Source organism: Salvelinus sp. IW2-2015, linkage group LG27 (genome assembly GCF_002910315.2).
Source record: "Salvelinus sp. IW2-2015 linkage group LG27, ASM291031v2, whole genome shotgun sequence".
In the NCBI taxonomy this organism is placed as follows: Eukaryota; Metazoa; Chordata; class Actinopteri; order Salmoniformes; family Salmonidae; genus Salvelinus; species Salvelinus sp. IW2-2015.
The window spans coordinates 38547891-38567076 of NC_036867.1; the positions used below are offsets into that span (position 1 = coordinate 38547891).

At 49.3% G+C, this 19186-nt stretch overlaps 1 protein-coding gene and 1 long non-coding RNA gene across 2 annotated transcripts in view; both read left to right on the forward strand.

The window, feature by feature from the left end:
* The window catches only part of LOC111953317 (inositol polyphosphate-4-phosphatase type I A), a 44754-nt gene that overhangs the window by 13537 nt on the left and 12031 nt on the right, over positions 1-19186 (forward strand). The window contains 12 exon segments of the mRNA XM_070435573.1: positions 6988-7200; positions 7433-7477; positions 7565-7683; positions 8597-8630; positions 8633-8712; positions 8948-9004; positions 10146-10168; positions 13634-13748; positions 13884-13975; positions 14542-14577; positions 14579-14607; positions 14610-14685. Of these exon segments, the coding sequence (XP_070291674.1) occupies positions 7095-7200; positions 7433-7477; positions 7565-7683; positions 8597-8630; positions 8633-8712; positions 8948-9004; positions 10146-10168; positions 13634-13748; positions 13884-13975; positions 14542-14577; positions 14579-14607; positions 14610-14685 (812 nt within the window). The 5' untranslated portion in view covers positions 6988-7094.
* LOC139023134 (uncharacterized) lies at positions 16828-19186 on the forward strand. The gene is made up of 3 exons (XR_011474286.1): positions 16828-16930; positions 18439-18623; positions 19112-19186. It is a non-coding gene; the product is annotated as an uncharacterized lncRNA (long non-coding RNA).

The window sequence follows — 19186 nt, forward strand, 5'->3', positions numbered from 1 at the left end:
ACTCACCCGGTTCCTTCATAGAGAGCTTTCTGGTTGCGTGTAGCATTAGACTTAACATAACAGCAGAAGTGAAATCCACTAAACCCTGACAGTCAGATCGGACGCCAGTAAGACCAGCTGTTGCCGTTGGTGTCACTCCGCCCCCCCCCCCCCCTTTAAAAAAAAAGTTAAATCAGGTAGAAACATATGCTTCGCATTGTAAGTCCTTAGCTTCTCTGGTGAGGACAATGTCACAAGTGTCAATGTCTTGTTTACTCATATCTGGTTAACCTAAGTGCCAGGTGCCCAGGGTAAAACGAAGACATCAAACCCGTATTCGCAAAAACCTAGAAACCGGTTTGAACTGAGTCTGGTTCCGGACCAGTCTGTGCGGTATTCTCCAGTTGTTACTGGGTGTGAGAAACTACGTCAGAAACCCAGCAAGGATTGTTAACCTAGCCGTGGAAGCTCCAAAAGCCCATGTGTCCCAGTTCATGTGATTTTACTAATCATCAGGGTCTCCTCACTCTGGTCTATAAATCAAATATTATTTGTCACATGCTTCATAAACAACAGGTGTAGACTAACAGTGAAATGCTTATTACCCTTTCCAACAATGCAGAGAGAAAAATATAGAAAAAATGTGTAAAACAAGGAATACACAATGGGTAACAATAACATGGCTATGTACACGGGGTACCAGTACCGAGTCGATGTGCAGGCTATGTACACGGGTACCAGTACCGAGTCGATGTGCAGCTATGTACACGGGGGTACCAGTACCGAGTCGATGTGCAGGCTATGTACACGGAACGGGGGGTACCGAGTCGATGTGCAGGCTATGTACACGGGGGTACCAGTACAGGCGATGTGCAGGGTTATACACGGGGGTACCAGTACCGAGTCGATGTGCAGGCTATGTACACGGGGTACCAGTACCGAGTCGGATGTGCAGCTATGTACACGGGGTACCAGTACCGAGTCGATGTGCAGGCTATGTACACGGGTACCCAGTACCGAGTCGATGTGGCAGGCTATGGTTACACGGGGTAACCAGTACCCGAGGGCGATGTGCAGGCTATGTAACACGCGGGTACCAGTACCGAGTCGTATGTGCAGGCTATGACACGGGGTACATCCGAGTCGATGTGCAGCTAGTGTACACGGAGTACCGATCGATGTGCAGGCTATGTACACGGGGTACCGATGCGATGTGCAGGCTATGTACAACGGTACCGAGTCGATGTGAGGCTATTACACGGGGTACCAGTACCGAGTCGATGTGCAGGCTATGTACACGGGGTACCAGTACCGAAGTCGATGTGCAGGGTAGATGTAATTGAGGTAGATTATGTACATATAGGTAGGGGTAAAGTACTAGGCAACAGTATAGATAATACAGTAGCAGAAGCGTATGTGATGTGTCAAAAGATTTTGTGCAGGGCGTCAATGCAGATAACCAAATAGCTACCTTGACTAACTATTTAGCAGTCTTCTGGCTTGGGGCTAGAAGCTGTTAGGGGCCTGTTGGTTCCAGACTAGGTGCATCACTGCTTGCTGTGTGGTAGCAGAGAGAACAGTCTATGACTTGGGTGGCTGGTTCTTTGACAATATTTAGGGCCTCCTCTTACACAGCCTGGAAAAGAGGTCCTGGATGGCAGGAAGCTTGGCCCCAGTGATGTACTGGGCCGTACGCACTACCCTCTGTAGCGCCTTACGGTCAAGATGCCAAGCAGTTGCCATTCCAGGCGGTGATGCAGCCAGTCAAGATGCTCTCAATGGTGCAACTTTTGAGGTCTGAGGGCCCATGTCAAATCTTTTCAGCCTCTCTGCGGGGAAAGAGGTGTTGTCGTGCCTTCTTGACGTGTTCGTGTGTTGAGGACCATGTTAACTTCCTTAGTGATGTGGACACAGAGGAACTTGACTCTCAACCCGCTCCATTACAGCCCTGTCGATGTGGATGGGTGTGCTTGGCCCTCCCTTCCTGTAGTCCACGATCCTGCACCATTGTCGTCGGTGATCAGGCCTACCACCGTCTGCTACCATTTGGCTCTTACAATGTGGCCCATATTCCCATGCAATTACAGAACAGTTGTAGATAGTAGCCAAAGAACCTGACCAATGAATTCAATCAATGTTGATCCATTGTACAGAAGAGCACATACAAGACATTTGGATTCATTCCCTGAAGTGCACCCTATTGCCTATATAGTGCACTTTATTTGACCAGAGCCACATGTGCTCTGGCAGGGCAGAAGAGGGTCTGTGATGAGTGTGCTAACCAGACCTGTATCTGCTGAGCTTTTCACCACCAGCAGCATCCGCTAGCTATCGATGGCTCTCCTCCAGCATTTCTGCCTGATTAGACAAGACAGGCCTCCAGCACCTTGTACTCCTGCCAGGAAAGCCCCAAAGCCCCACGCCTCGTGGAAGATGCCCACTGACGCACTCTGCGGATGTGTGTCTCTTACACAGGGTTTCCCCTATGAATGCTAGGCGGGACGCCCACCCCCCTTCCTAGCTCTGTTGCACACCCCCTGCCTAAACATAGACCAAAATATTGAGGCTATGCAGTCCGGTATTTAGTTCCCTTCCTTTCTTTTGATGAACCTAGGAGAAACACTGGCCTGCAGGGGAAGTTTACCTACTGATAGAGCAACATCATTAAGCTAGCAGGATGTCCTTGATGTAACCTAGGAGAAACACTGCCTGCAGGGGAAGTTTACCTACTGATCAGAGCAGACATCATTAAGCTAGCGGATGTCCTTGATGTAACCTAGGAGAAACACTGCCTGCAGGGGAAGTTTACCTACATGATCAGAGCAAGACATCATTAAGCTAGCGGATGTCCTTGATGTAACCTAGGAGAAACACTGACCTGCAGGGGAAGTTTACCTACTGATCAGAGCAGACATCATTAAGCTAGCGGATGTCCTTGATGTAACCTAGGAGAAACACTGCCTGCAGGGGAAGTTTACCTACTGATCAGAGCAGACATCATAAGCTAGCAGGATGTCCTTGATGTAACCTAGGAGAAACACTGCCTGCAGGGGAAGTTTACCTACATGATCAGAGCAGACATCATTAAGCTAGCAGGATGTCCTTGATGTAACCTAGGAGAAACACTGGCCTGCAGGGGAAGTTACCTACTGATCAGAGCAAACATCATTAAGCTAGCAGGATGTCCTTGATGTAACCTAGGAGAAACACTGCCTGCAGGGGAAGTTTACCTACATGATCAGAGCAACATCATTAAGCTAGCGGATGTCCTTGATGTAACCTAGGAGAAACACTGGCCTGCAGGGGAAGTTTACCTACATGATCAGAGCAAACATCATTAAGCTAGCAGGATGTCCTTGATGTAACCTAGGAGAAACACTGCCTGCAGGGGAAGTTTACCTACATGATCAGAGCAGACATCATTAAGCTAGCGGATGTCCTTGATGTAACCTAGAGAGAAACACTGGCCTGCAGGGGAAGTTACCTAACTGATCAGAGCAAACATCATTAAGCTAGCGGATGTCCTTGATGTAACCTAGGAGAAACACTGCCTGCAGGGGAAGTTTACCTACTGATCAGAGCAGACATCATAAGCTAGCAGGATGTCCTTGATGTAACCTAGGAGAAACACTGGCCTGCAGGGGAAGTTTACCTACATGATCAGAGCAGACATCATTAAGCTAGCAGGATGTCCTTGATGTAACCTAGGAGAAACACTGCCTGCAGGGAAGTTTACCTACTGATCAGAGCAGACATCATTAAGCTAGCAGGATGTCCTTGATGTAACCTAGGAGAAACACTGGCCTGCAGGGGAAGTTTACCTACATGATCAGAGCAACATCATTAAGCTAGCAGGATGTCCTTGATGTAACCTAGGAGAAACACTGCCTGCAGGGGAAGTTTACCTACTGATCAGAGCAAACATCATTAAGCTAGCGGATGTCCTTGATGTAACCTAGGAGAAACACTGACCTGCAGGGGAAGTTTACCTACATGATCAGAGCAACATCATTAAGCTAGCAGGATGTCCTTGATGTAACCTAGGAGAAACACTGACCTGCAGGGGAAGTTTACCTACTGATCAGAGCAACATCATTAAGCTAGCAGGATGTCCTTGATGTAACCTAGGAGAAACACTGACCTGCAGGGAAGTTACCTACTGATCAGAGCAGACATCATTAAGCTAGCGGATGTCCTTATCCTTCTGCTCCTACTCATCATCATCATAACACACAGTAATGTGCCTTCCAGTCAAGCTGATGACCAACCCTTCTGCCATGTCTATGTCCTTACAGTCCAACTAAATAAGTAAACCTCTTTCTTCAGGAAACCTGCTCAGTGTGTTTCATTGAGCAAGGCCCAGAGTGATACTTTGAAGAGCGCACTGTTGTTACCATGGAGACGACGGGGCAGATGGCAGATGAAGGAGTGGTTCCATCAGAATCCCTAGAAAAAGATCCTGCTGTTTGTATTATCTCGCCACAGCTGAATCTCTGGGATAGTCCACATGAACCCTTGAAAGGCTCTCTGCATAAAGGAATGCCCTACATATCAGCCCAACATTTGTCATTTAACCCAGCAGTGGACCTGTGGTATCACAGAGGAACAAAGCGTTCAACGGAACCTTGATAAGTGGTTTTGTTCATACGGTACASCCAGGCAGTGTTGATCATCTTGACTAAGCTGGGTATTGTCAATAGACGTATGTGAAAGCAKGCAGCTCTGACTTGTTCCTCCTTGCCTGACCTAGTCTCTCTGAGGTGTTCTAGCCTTGGTGCTGTGGGCTGTTGCTAGCTACTATACTCCAGCTGTTAGCAGTGACAGAAATAGAGTGTGGATCTCTATTGAAGCTGTTAAGTAGACCAGGGCTGGTTTATTACCCACAGCCTCCAGCCTCAGTGTAAATGGGCTAATTGTTCCTGTTTGAGGAGAGGCCTGGTTCCTGTGCTAACTGGCCAATGGCTGAGGGCCTTCCCTGGACGAACTATGTCCCCTGAAAGGGAGGTGTGGGGAGAGGATGAGGAGTGGGAGGGACATTGGATGGTTTTGTGATGAGGAGTGAGAGCAGAAATGCGCTCTATTTGGAATACGCATCACTGACATGAAAGTGTCAGTTCAACATTGAGAAAAACATCRGTCACCACTCATTGTTATTTTGCTTGAAGGGCACATGTTGCTCCATTTATGCCTATTCAGACCCTTCTTCAGTTGATGCCAGCTTATACAGTGCATTTGCTGCACAGCTATTCTCAGGTCTTTCCAGAGATGTTCGATCGGGTTCAAGTCCTGAAGAACATTCAGAGACTTGTCTCGAAGCCACTCTTGCGTTGTCTTGACTGTGTGCTTCGGGTCGTTGTCCTGTTAGACTGGGGCGAAGGTTCACCTTCCGAGGTCCTGAGCGTGCTGGAGCAGGTTTTCATCAAGGATATCTCAGTACTTTGCTCCGTTCATCTTTCCCTCGATCCTGACTAGTCTCCCAGTCCCTGCTGCTAAAGAACATCCCCACCGCATGATGCTGCCACCACCATGCTTCACCGTAGGGATGGTGCCAGGTTTCTTCCAGACGTGATGCTTGGCATTCTTTTACTGAGGATTGGTTTCCGTCTGGCCACTCTACCATAAAGGGCTGATTTGGAGGAGTGCTGCAGAGATGGTTGTCCTGGAAGGTTCTCCCATCTCCTCCCTGACCAAGGCCCGTATTCCCTGAGTGCTCCGTTTGGCACGGCGGCCAGCTCTAAGAAGAGTATTGGCGGTTCCAAACTTCTTCCATTTAAGAATGATGGAGGCCACTGTGTTCTTGGGGACCTTCAATGCTACAGAAATGTTTTGGTACCCTTCCCCAGATCTGTGTCTCAACACAATCCTGTCTCGGAGCTCTACGGACAATTCCTTCAACCTCTTGGCTTGGTTTTTGCTCTGACATGCACTGTCAACTGTGGGACCTTTATATAGACAGGTGTGTGCCTTTCCAAATATATATATTTTAGAAAAATCAAAACCTTTTCACTTTGTCATTATGGTGTGTTGTGTGTAGATTGAGGGGACTAAAATATTGTATACATTTTAGAATAAGGCTGTTGCGTAACAATGTGGAAAAAGTCAAGGGGTCTGAATACTTTCTGAAGGCACTATGCTGCCATCATTTAAGATGATACGTTTTATAACTCTCAGTTCCTRTATGCTATCAATTAACTGATGACACAAGGGTTGAAATATGTGCGATTTGACACCTACTCCATCGCGGCTTCTCTCTGAATTAATGTGATAAAGTGCCCCTTGAAATAATAGTGTGAAATTGTAAGCGACAGTTTTGAAATAACGGGAGACCGTTGTGTAAACAGGACGAATAACATTGTCGTATTCAGAGCTTGTCCCTGTCTGCTGGCAGGCTAAAGGACAGTCTGTGTTTACTGCATGTTGTACACTTTGTGCCCAAACAAAGACAGTGCATCCACTGTATCAAAACTCTGATATCTATGAATAATGTAGGACTCCATGGACGAAAGCCTTGCTAGACAGTCAGACTCGAGTACACATATAGACACACACTGAGGGACAGACGGACGCGTGTGCACACACACACACACACAAATAAGCTAATTTGTCAGATGTGGTTGAGAGCAGATTGTGCAGCAGAGGGATAGATGCAGTGCCCTCGGGATGCTGCTGAAGCAGAGTAACGATATCTAACTGCATGTTCACAGACACGTGCTGCTCTCTCTGTCGATGTCCCTCCATCCCTGTCTCTCTCTCTCTATCTTTCCGTCCATCCCTCTCTCTTTGTATGTGGACTAGCCTCTCCTGTGGGAGTCCAGCCACCTCCACAGCCTGCAGTGCTCCTGCACCAAAATCGAAATGTGAGCGGGGAAGGTGAAGGGGAGGTACAGAGAMGGAAAAGAGAGAGAGAGAAACAATGGTCAGAGTGGAGATGTGAATGGACGTATAATTGGTGTGGTCCCTTATGTTTATCATTGTCTCTCTCTCTCCTTCTCTCTCTCCTTCTCTCAGCTCGTAGAGGAAGGCCCAGGCGGGGCCCTGGAGTGGCTCAGTACAAGGGTGTGTGTTCTCACCACCACCCCCCGCGCCTCTCCTCCCCCCTGGAGAAGACCAGCAGGATGTCGGAGGCTAGAGAGCGTAGCCCCCGCCACCAGAGACCCTGGTCAGTGTACCGGGCCAACACCTTTGACCTCTCCTCTGAGATGATCGGCCTGGCGCTCGCAGGTGAGAATGGGAAAGGGTTGTGTGTTGGACACAGACAATATCAAGGAAACAAACAATATGAGAGACCATGTGATGAACAATTGGTAATGGAATTACTTCCTGCCTTGTACACATCCTGTTTATCCAGTCTGTATATCCAGGTACACCGACATGTTTTTATCACTGTTGTCCTTTCATTTCTGCKAACTGAATTAGTGGAAAATGACTTGTATGAGTTAATGCTGTTTTGTAGGGAACAGCCAGGATCCAGATGAGCCTGTTCTAGAGTTCAGTGTGGGTGAGTACAGTAAATTAACTTCTATAGGAATTTGTCTTTCATMTKTTGTTCCGTGCGTTCCAACGTGCTGTGTCCCTCCCTCCCCAGCCTGTAATGAGTTGGTGACCCCAGCTCTGGAGCGGAAACCCAACAGCTTTGTGGCAGTGAGCTGCACCACCCCTCCCCAGGCCTTCTGGACCAAACACACCCAGACTGAGATCATCGAGGTGAGACAGACCATCATCCCTCTCCCCGTACTGCGTCGCCCCTTTTCTGCCCCGTACTGCCGTCCGCCCCTCTGCCCCGTACTGCCGTCGCCTCTCTGCCCCGTACTGCCGTCGCCTCTCTGCCCCCTACTGCCGCCGCCCTCTGCCCGTACTGCCGTCGCCCCTCTGCCCCGTACTGCCGTCGCCCTCTTGCCCGTACTGCCGTCGCCTCTCTGCCCCGTACTGCCGTCGCCCTCTGCCCCGTACTGCCGTCGCCTTCTCCCGTACTGCCCGTCGCCTCTCTGCCCCGTACTGCCGTCGCCTCTCTGCCCCTACTGCCGTGCCTCTCTGCCCCTACTGCGTCGCCTCTCTGCCCCTACTGCCGTCGCCCCTCTGCCCCTACTGCCGTCGCCCTCTGCCCCCTACTGCCGTCGCCCTCTGCCCCCTACTGCGTCGCCCCTCTGCCCCTATGCCGTCGCCCCTCTGCCCTACTGCCGTCGCCCCTGCTGCCGTCGCCCCGCCCCTGCCTGCCCGTCGCCCCCCTGCCCCTGGGGCCGTCGCCCCCGTGCCCCCTGGGGCCGTCCATTGCACTGCACTGTTGTGTTCCTGTATGATTGTAGAAGTTGTTATCCGGCAGGTAGCCTGGCGGTTCAAAGTTTGAACCAGGAACTGAAAGGTCGCTGGTTCGAATAACCAAGCCGACAAGGTGAAGAATCTGTCGATGTGTCTTTAAGCAAGGCACTTAACCCTAATTTGCTCCAGGGGCGCGTACTACTATGGCTGACCCTGTAAAACAACACAATCTACTGCACCTATCTGGTGTATGTGACTATAAAACTGATTTTAGCATGTTGTTAACTAATATCTTTCTGTATGTGTACAGTTTAGAAGAAGCAACAATGAGAGTTCATGGATTGATTGCTTCCCCCTACAGGGCACCAATAACCCTATATTCCTGAGCAGCATAGCCTCTTCCAGGACTCTCTGATCAACCAGCAGACGCAGGTCAAGCTGTCTGTGTACGACGTCAAGGACCGCTCTCAGGGCACGGTGAGTAGAATATTAGATAAGATGACATTAAAACACCAAGTAATATGTCCTGCTCCCATCAGATAATAAACTACTAGGTCAGTCCCATTCCTTTCATCACCTCCCTTCCCTCACCAGCCACCTTGGGAGTGTTGTTTTCTTAGACGTCTGTCTGTAACCTTTCTCTCTCGCTCACTCACTCCTCGTTCTCTCCCTCGCTTTCTCTCTTTTTATTCTCTCTTCTCTCCTGACCTAGATGTATTTATTGGGCTCAGCTCTGTTTCCTGTGAAGGAGTTGCTGCAGGAGAAGAACCACAGTTAAACCTGACCCTGAGGTATGAGAGACACAAGGTTAACCTGACCCCGGGTAGGAGAGAGACCCGGTTAAGACATTAGACCCAGAGGTAGGGGAGACACAGGTTACACCTGACCCCGAGGTATGTGAGAACAGGTTACCTGGCCCGAGTAGGAACACAGGTACACCTGACCCCGAGGTATGAGAGACACAGGTTACACCTGACCCGAGGTATGAGAGACACAGGTTACACCTGACCCCGAGGTATGAGAGACACAGGTTACACCTGACCCGCGGTAGAGGGACACAGGTTACTGACCGAGGTAGAGAGACACAGGTTAAACCTGACCCGAGGTAGGAGGAAGACAGGTTAAACCTGACCCAGGTAGAGAGAACAGGTTACACCTGACCCCGAGGTAGGAGAGACAGGTTACACCTGACCCGAGGTATGGGACACAGGTTAACCTGACCCCGAGGTATGAGAGGACACAGGTTACACTGACCCCGAGGTATGAAGTAGACACAGGTTACACCCTGACCCGAGTATGAGAGACACAAGGTTACACCTGACCCGAGGTATGAGAGAACACAGGTTACACCTGACCCCGAGGTATGGAGACACAGGTTACACCTGACCCGAGGTATGAGAGACACAGGTTACACCCTGACCCGAGGTAAATAGAGACATCAGGTTAACACTTGACCCTGAGGTATGAGAGACACAGGTTAACCTGACCCGAGGTATGAGAGACACAGGTTACACCTGACCCCGAGGTATGAGAGACACAGGTACACCTGACCCGAGGTATGAGAGACACAGGTTACACCTGACCCCGAGGTATGGGACACAGGTTACACCTGACCCGAGGTAGGAGAGATCAGGTAGGAGAGACACAGGTTACACCTGACCCCGAGGTAGGAGAGACCACAGGTTAAACTGACCCCGAGGTAGGAGGACCAGGTTCCACTGACCCCGAGGTAGAGAGACACAGGTTACCACCTGACCCCGAGGTATGAGAGACACAGGTTAAACCTGACCCCGAGGTAATGAGAGACACAGGTTACACCTGACCCCGAGGTAGGAGAGACCAGGTTACACCTGACCCCGAGGTAGGAGAGACACAGGTTACACCTGACCCCGAGGTAGTTGACGACAGAGCACAGGTTACACCTGACCCCGAGGTAGGAGAAGCACAGGTTACACCTGACCGAGGTATGAGGACACAGGTTACACCTGACCCCGAGGTAGAGAGAGACACAGGTTACACCTGACCCCGAGGTAGGAGAGACACAGGTTACACCTGACCCCGAGGTAGGAGAGACAACGGTTACACCTGACCCGAGGTAGGAGAGACACTGGTTACACCTGACCCCGAGGTAGGAAGGACACAAGGTTACACCTGGACCCGGTACCGAGGTGAGTAGAATCCACACACAGTTGTTTTACATTCCCTCTGACCCTGAGTCATGAGCGACAATCCCAGGGGTTTCACGATTTACCGTGAGCTCTAACATCCCTGGGGTCAAGGTGTACCCTGGTGCTCACATAGAGGTTAGGAGAGACTCAGGTAGGAGAGCATCGAGGGTCAGGTAGGTAAAAACAGGTTAACAAAAACCTGAACCTCGCGAGGGTATGTGAGTGACATACTACAGGTTACAACCACTGATCATACCTCCCGGGGTAGGATATGTGAGACACAGGTTACAGGTGTAACCTGTGTCTCACTATCCATACCTGAGATCTCTGGACCCTACCACCTTGTCAGCCGTCAGGTGTAACCTTGTTGGTGCGCTCATCCCCGAGGTCTGTGAACACAGGTGTAACCTGACCCGAGGTAGGAGAATAGAACAGGTTTAACATGACCCTCAAGGGTCAGGTGTAACGGCTGTGATGGTATGAGTAGACGACAGTACAGTTACAACCAGACAAATGCGGAGGCCTGACCCCGAGTATCCGACAAGACAGCATGGTATATACCACGCTGAGGTTCTCTAACCCTCCGGTGGGGTCAAGGTTTGTCCAGTGGTCATCCCCTACCGAAGTCTGAGAGACACACGTGTTTCCGAGGCTTCGAGTCGCTCCATCGCCAGTGTTCTGCATAGAGTCATGAGCGATCAGCGGAGGGCTCAGGACTGATACACCCTGTGTTCTCTCATAGACAACTCGGGGCTCCCGAGTGTATGGAAAGCCTAGATGTCTCCTACATGAGCCTCGGGTCAGTGTAGGCCTGGATTGTCCCCGCACTCAGGATTTACAACATCGGGGTCAGGTGCTCAACCTGATGTCGTCTCACTCCATACTCGGGGTCGTATGGTATGACGCCATGTGTGTTTCTACATATACCCATGGTGGGGTTCTAGGTAGGCTAACTGCTCATCCCTCCGAGCGGTATGAGAGATGCCCAGGTTACGAACCTTCGAAGCCGCGATGGTAGTGAGAGTACACACACCAGGTTGTTACACACTCTGCTCCTCCTCCCGAGGTATGAGAGACACAGGTATGACACCTGTACCTCCCGAGGTAATGAGAGAACAGGTTACTCAGGAGCGTCAGGTTTAGCACTGTGTCTCTCATACCTCGGGTCAGGTTTAACCTGTGTCTCTCATAACCCGGGTCAGTGTAACCTGTGTCTCTCATACCTCGGGGTCAGGTGTAACCTGTGTCTCTTCCTCCCGATCGGGTGATGGTCAGGAGTGAAACCTGATCGACATGGCTTAAATCCTGTCACCCCGAGGCTAGGAGAGAGACAGGTTCTGAAACGTGGACCCCGTACGAGTAGGTGAGGTAAACGCATGTGTGTTCTCACTAACCTGAAGTCGTCTCCTACCTCGGGGTCATGTGATAAATCACCTGCACTGCTGAGCTCAATACCTCGGGGTCAGGTAACCTGGTGTCCTCCCAATACCTCCGGGGTCAGGTGTAACCTGGATGGTCTCGCGTCAGAACCACTCGGGGCACGAGGTGGTAACCTTGTTGTCTCACGTACTGAACCTCTCCGAGGATACTGAGCAGACACAGGTTCTACAGGTGTGCTTCAGTGATCACACCCTGTTGTCTCTCATACTCGGGGTCAGGTGTAAAAACCTGTGTCTCTCATACTCGGGTCAGCGTGTAACGTGGTCCTCAATCTCGGGGTCAGGATGGGTTTAAATACGTAGGCGATGCACATGGCTCTTTCAAATCACCCTTCGGACGCGTCAGCGCTGTAACTGTGTCGTCTCAAGGTTATCCGTCGGGGTCAGGTGGTAAGAGACGACCACAGGTAGACTGACTCCCGAGGTAGTGAGACGATCCATCACGGTATCAACCTGAACCCCGAGGTAGGAGCAGACACTGGTTAACTGAACCCCGAGGTAAGGGAGAGAACGTTCAGATGTGGACAGGTCACGGACTCGTAAGCTGTGTCCGCTCACGCGTACGGTAGCCAAGCTCGAGTCAGGTGGGTTTGACACCTGTACCTCGTGTCTCTCATTAGAGGCCTCAGGAGAGAACAAGGTGTCAGATAGCGAATCTCACGACGAACTGATGATATCCCATACCTCGCGCTGACCGCTCAGAGGGTTGGCGAGATGAAAACACATGGGGAGGAAGTCTGCGTATATATTTCCTCTGCTGACCCATCTGGGCAAGTAGCTTGAGGAGAGACGGATTAAGTCTATCGTCTACATCGATCTCAGGATCCTGACCCTGAGCGTCACGCGAGGTGAGGAGAGACTTCTAGCGCTTAATGTCGCAAGACACTACGCCGTACTCAACTACCTGTCCCCGAGGTAGAGGACAGACTGGTTCCACCTGACCCTGACAGTCACGTGTCTACCATAAACACCTCGCTGATCAGTCCCAACAATGGAATTGAATCAGAGAGGATTCGTATGTGATTATAATTATCTTCATATTGCTCCCGAGTGGCGCAGTGAACTAAGGCACTGCATCTCAGTGCTAGGGGTGTCACTACAGACACCCTGGTTCGAATCCTATCACAATAGGCCGTGATTGGGAGTCCCATAGGGTGGCGTACAATTGACCCAGCGTTTCCGGGGTAGGCCGTCATTGTAAAATAAGAATTTGTTCTTAACTGACTTGCCTAGTTAAATAAAAATAAAACATGCCATGCCTTTGGTAAGGCGGCAGGTAGCCTAGCGGTTGGAGCYRTGWGCCAGTAACCCGAGCCGGCAAGGTAAAACAAAATCTATGTGCCCTTGAGCAAGYCACTTAACCCTAATTGTTCCAGGGTTGCTGTTGTATCAGGTGTGTCCTGCTTGCTGCCAACGCTCACTAATCCTGTTTCATTCTTTAGTTATCAATGGCTGACCCTGGCCGTGACCCCGCTCTGTGAGGGGTCTCAGGAGGAGTTGGGATATGGGAGAAGGGGAAAAAATCTATTTCACACATGTATAATATATTCTTATACATTTGTGAAATAGGACAAGTGTAAGCATCCAAATTATTATTGTCTTATAACAGACGAGGATGCTTAAATGTATGGCTCCATAGTAATGTAAATATGAAGCCTATAAATATTTCAGCTAGATTGTTTTGGGTCTGTCATAGTTTTTTGCTGTTTGATCGTTGCTGCTTGACTGTAGACTGTGTGATCCTGCGGGATGCCGTTGACATTCCTATTGATGTGTGTTATTGATGAACAGATCTGCAGAGAACAAGCTCGTGGGGAACATCACCATCATTGCCTGGCAGATAGAGGAGAAGAGGGACCAGAGGACTCTGCCTGTTGCCAGGTTACCAGACACCATCAACGGCAGGGTGAGCTTCCGAGACTCTCGCCGGACCCCTACCGCTGACACCAAATGTCAGACACCCGTGACCTGTGAGACCGTGGCCAGGGTCGTGTGTGTGTGCATCCTGATTGTGTGACTCTTCTATCCCTGTGTGCCACAGACCGTGCTTCCGGTGGATGAGAGCCTGACAGAATCCATGGGCGTCAGAGCCAAATATGCATCTTTATGCAAAGACACCCCTGCTGACATCAGGTAGAGGGACATCTGGGTCTGTCCCATTACTCAGCCCACTGGCACACCTCTACCAAAGCCCACTAGAAGAGTCTGTCCTCCCACTGAGGCGCTTGTAAGCAGGCGCCAATATTTCATAAGTGTCACCTGAGACGAATGCAGTTCGGTATCATCCTCCGTAACATTTCACCTAATGTCATTGGCTGTTCTAAAAAATAATTGCTGCTCTAAATGATTTTGATTGGACATCCATCCGATCCGTCCTCATGGCTGGATGTTGCAGGTTTCACAGAGAAAAAGTCGTTACCCGTACGCTCAGTGAGAGATTGTTGCTTTTCTTAGTCACCACTCTCAGATGTGAGTGTGTGTGTGTGTCTGGACAGACATCTGCTATACAGTGGAATGGCTTATTGTCCTCTGGGAAGGAAATACTTTTTCACACGCTCCTCTTACACTTTAAATCATCACCGAGACAAAATATCACCTTCGAAATATGCAGGTCCTTTATCATTTATACTCGACTGTGGAGCAAATAAATGATTCAGAGATCGTGTTAGATGATGATATTTTCCGTGTGTGTCTCTCAGTGTTTGGAGCACCATGTCCAGAATGTACCGTTTCCCCAACGGACGGTCACCATCTGCGGGTGCTAGAAAGATGGCTGAAAGTGTGTTGTCTCTCAACATCCCCAGACAGTATGGTCAAACTACTGCGGAGGAGGACGCTGTCAGGTACACTACACACACACACACACACACAGACATATACATACACACCACACACACATACACACATACAAACACACACACACACACACACACAGACATATACACATACACACACACACACACACACACACCAACAACACATACAGCACACACACCAACACACAACAGACATACATACACACACACACACACACACACACACAGAACATATACACACACACACACACACACACAGACATATACATACACACACACACACACAGACATTACATACATACACACACACACACACAGACATCATACATACATACACACACAGTACATATAACATACACACACACACACACACACACACACACACACGACATATATATATACACACATACATACAACACACAACACACACACACACCAACAGGACATATACACACACACACACACACACCCAGACATATTCACACACACACACAGAGCAGACATACAGTGGGGAGAACAAGTATTTTGATCCACTGCCGATTTTGCAGGTTTTCCTACTTACAAAGCATGTAGAGTCTGTAATTTTGATCAAGGTACACTTCAACTGTGAGAGTGAATCTAAAACAAAAATCCAGAAAATCACATTGTATGATTTTTAAGTAATTTGCATTTTATTGCATGACATAAGTATTTGATCACCTACCAACCAGTAGAATTCCGGTTCTCACAGACCTGTTAGTTTTTCTTTAAGAAGCCCTCCTGTTCTCCACTCATTACCTGTATTAACTGCACCTGTTTGAACTCGTTACCTGTATAAAAGACAGTGTCCACACACTCAAACAGACTCCAACCTCTCACAATGGCCAAGACCAGAGAGCTGTGTAAGGACATCAGGGATAAAAATCTGTAGACCTGACAAGGCTTGGATGGCTACAGGACAATAGGCAAGCAGCTTGGTGAGAAGGCAACAACTGTTGGTACCAATTATTAGAAAATGGAAGAAGTTCAAGATGACGGTCAATCCACCCTTGGTCTGGGGCTCCATGCAAGATCTCACCTTGTGGGGCATCAATGATCATGATGAAGGTGAGGGATCAGCCCAGAACTACACGCAGGACCTGATCAATGACCTGAAGAGAGCTGGGACCCAGTCTCAAAGAAACACATTAGTAACACACACGCCGTCATGGATTAAATCCTGCAGCGCACGCAAGGTCTCCCTGCTCAACCAGCGCATGTCAGGCCCGTCTGAAGTTTGCCAATGACCATCTGGATGATCCAGAGGAGGAATGGGAGAAGGTCATGTGGTCTGTGAGACAAAAAAGAGCTTTTTGGTCCAACTCCACTCGCCGTGTTTGGAGGAAGAAAGAGGTGAGTACAACCCCAAGAACATCCCAACGCGAAGCATGGAGGTGGAAACATCATTCTTTGGGGATGCTTTTCTGCAAAGGGGACAGGACGACTGCACCGTATTGAGGGAGATGGATGGGGCCATGTATCGCGATATATACACACACACACACACACACACACACACACACACACAGAGACATATACACACACACCAACAAGACACCCGACATGCACATTATGACCGTGTCCAGGGATTTTTTTATGGAGTGTGCATTAATAAATGTACTTAATGCCTAAATTGCCAAAGTGTTGTGTTTTGATGTGTGTTCAGGGTTTGTGAGCTGGAGGAGCTGGGGAGTTGTCACCTGCTGGGAGAACCTACGACGACAGATAGTCACTCAGTACCAGACCATCATCCTCGCCTACCAGGAGACTCTCTCTGACTCACCAACTACAAGGGTTAGTACTGTACACACAACACACACACACACCGACTACAAGTAACACACTCACTAACTTATTTCAGCCTCAATAACTATGTCCAAGGTGCTTGGTTTGTTGTGGTTTAACATGAGAATCCTACTCTGTCTATTCCACCCTCTCTTTCCTCGGTCTTTCCTCCAGGTCCGTCGTTCAAGGCCAGTAACCTGAAGGCAGAGAGGAAGCTGGAGTTCATACCCACCAACCTTCATGTCCAGAGGATGAGGGTGCAGATGAGTCTGGCTTTGGTGAGCTGAGCACCATTCCCTGTTTTCCCTCCTGGATGTTCATGCATCTCTCCACTTTGGCCTTAATAGTTGTGTTCCCCCAGACCACACGTATGATGTGGTGACTATCGGGGCTCCCGCCGCCCACTGCCAGGGCTTCAAGAACAGCGGCCTGCGCAGCAAATCACCAAGTTCGAGGAGGCCAAGAAACAGTGAGTACAGACTCACAAAGAGGTGGAACCCAGGTGGAACTGTGGTAGAACCTTGGTTAGCCCTTTGTATTAGGTGTATCCTTCTTGCTGCCAATGCTCACTAATCTACTCGCTAACAACCCTACTGACTATCTGGCTGTGTACGGGCTTGGCTTTTTAAGTCTTGTTTTTAACGGACACATTTCTAATCAGTGAATTAAGTCTGCTTTTGGTAGAGAAACCCCTTGTACCTCTCCCCACCCTTTTAAAATGGTTAGTAACGTTGGACTACATCGAAACCATGTTTACAGTGTTTTAACAGGTTTTAACCATTAGGCAGAATGAATACCTGCATTAAACACAAACCACTGCTTTCGTCGAAACATTAACGTCTTATACAGTTGAGAATCACGTCCTGAGAAATGATATTATTTATGTGGTTAATGAATGATACCCACAACATCTTCAAATGCAATGCTTCATTTATCAAATCGTGTACGTCTGTTTCCCTTGTTCCTGTGCTACTGCATGGCCGTATTTTGACGGCCGACTTCCTGTCTGTTTTGCCTTTCTCATTGTACATACATGCTATGCTGCTTTTAGCCTGGCATTTCCCGTTAATTATATTTCAAAGACGATTTTCAGTTTTCTGGCTTTTTAATTTTTTCCAATTCATCTTTATTTTCTAATCAGCGTTTATGAGGAAGATGGTGAGTTCCTATGTACTCTGATTCTGTTCTTTAGTCATTTTATTCTCCCCACTGTTTGTTGGGTTCTTCTGCACGGAAATGATTGTTTGTTCGCCGTCACTGAGTTTGTCGTTTAGCTGTAAGGCTGAGTCACTCAGTCCACTACCTGTGTTTCACCACTGTTAGTGTGAATCCACAATGGCCGCCTGTGAGTACCATCGTAAGCTACTGTGTATGGACAGAGGGTGATCTACAGTAGAGCGCTTGCTATGGGTTTGAGGCATAGAACTACAGAGACCAACAGATCCATAACAATAGCATTGTACATTCTACATCTTAAACAGAGTCTGCCTCACTCTGAACATCTGTGGTTCTATGTCTAGATAGTGTTGTCTGTGTTCCAGGTGAGGAACAGGCTTGTGCATGCAGATGTGGATGCTCACCTCAGTCCCAGACCTGCAGAGTAGAATATTCTAACAGAGTTGAGTTATTCAGATATGAATTGTATGCAGCCAGGTGTGTAATCTGTCAAGCAGTGTGAGAGAATGTTGCAGAAATACAATCTCCTTCAGTTCCCAGAATGCAGTGCACATTCAGTCTCACGATCCTGTGTGTGCTCTTACCATCTTGTCTACACATCTGCGTCTATTGTCTCTTGTCTGTCTCTGTACGTGTCTACTGTCTCTGTCTGATTACTGTCTGTGTGTCTGTGACTACTGTCTGTGTGTCTGACTACTGTCTCTGTGTCTACGTGTCTGTGTCTACGTGTCTGTGACTACTGTATGAGTGACTCATGGTAAATGCTGTGTTCTCTTAACACCCCACCCTGTCGTCCTGCAGCAGTGCCCTGTCCAGCTGTCAGTCTATAGTGTACATCCCCCAGGAACATTGTCCGGGCCAAGGAGATCATCTCCCACATCAACACTCTGAAGACCCAGGTCAGCTACTATGCTGAGAGGCTGTCCGCGCCGCCAAGGACCGCTCTGCCAACGGTCTGGAGAGGCCTCGCCATCCTGGCTGATAAGGTGAGGGAGCCAGCCTACGTCTGGAGGCCTGGACGTCAAGGAGCCTGCTGTACGAAGGCTGCTGTACCGTCTGGGAGAAGCCCTGGCCTGGTACCAGGTCTGTTGGGGAAGGAGAGCCCTGCTGGTACCAGGTCTGTGGGGAAGGAGAGCCCCTGCTGGTACCAGGTCGTTGGGGAGAGCCTGCCTGGTACCAGGTTGTTAGGAGAGCCCTGCTTGTACCAGTGTGGAGGGCCCTGCTGGTACAGTCTGTTGGGGGAGAGCCCTGCTGGTACCAGGTTTTTGGGGAGAGAGCTCTAGCCTGTACCAGGTCTGTTTGTGCTGTTTTACTGACCTTGTGGGGTGTGTGTTTTGTCTTCAGTCATAAACCCAAAGAGATTCATAAATGATTTGACCAATTTAATTTGTCATCATGTGGAACGAAGAGAATACAGAACGGCCTCTCGCTTGGCTCAATTCCGCTGTGTGGTTCGTATGACCTTTACCCTCAGACTCGCCAGCTGGTGACGGAGTGCGACTGCAAACTGCTGGCGTCGGCATCCAGGCACTGAACGCGGCACGCCCCG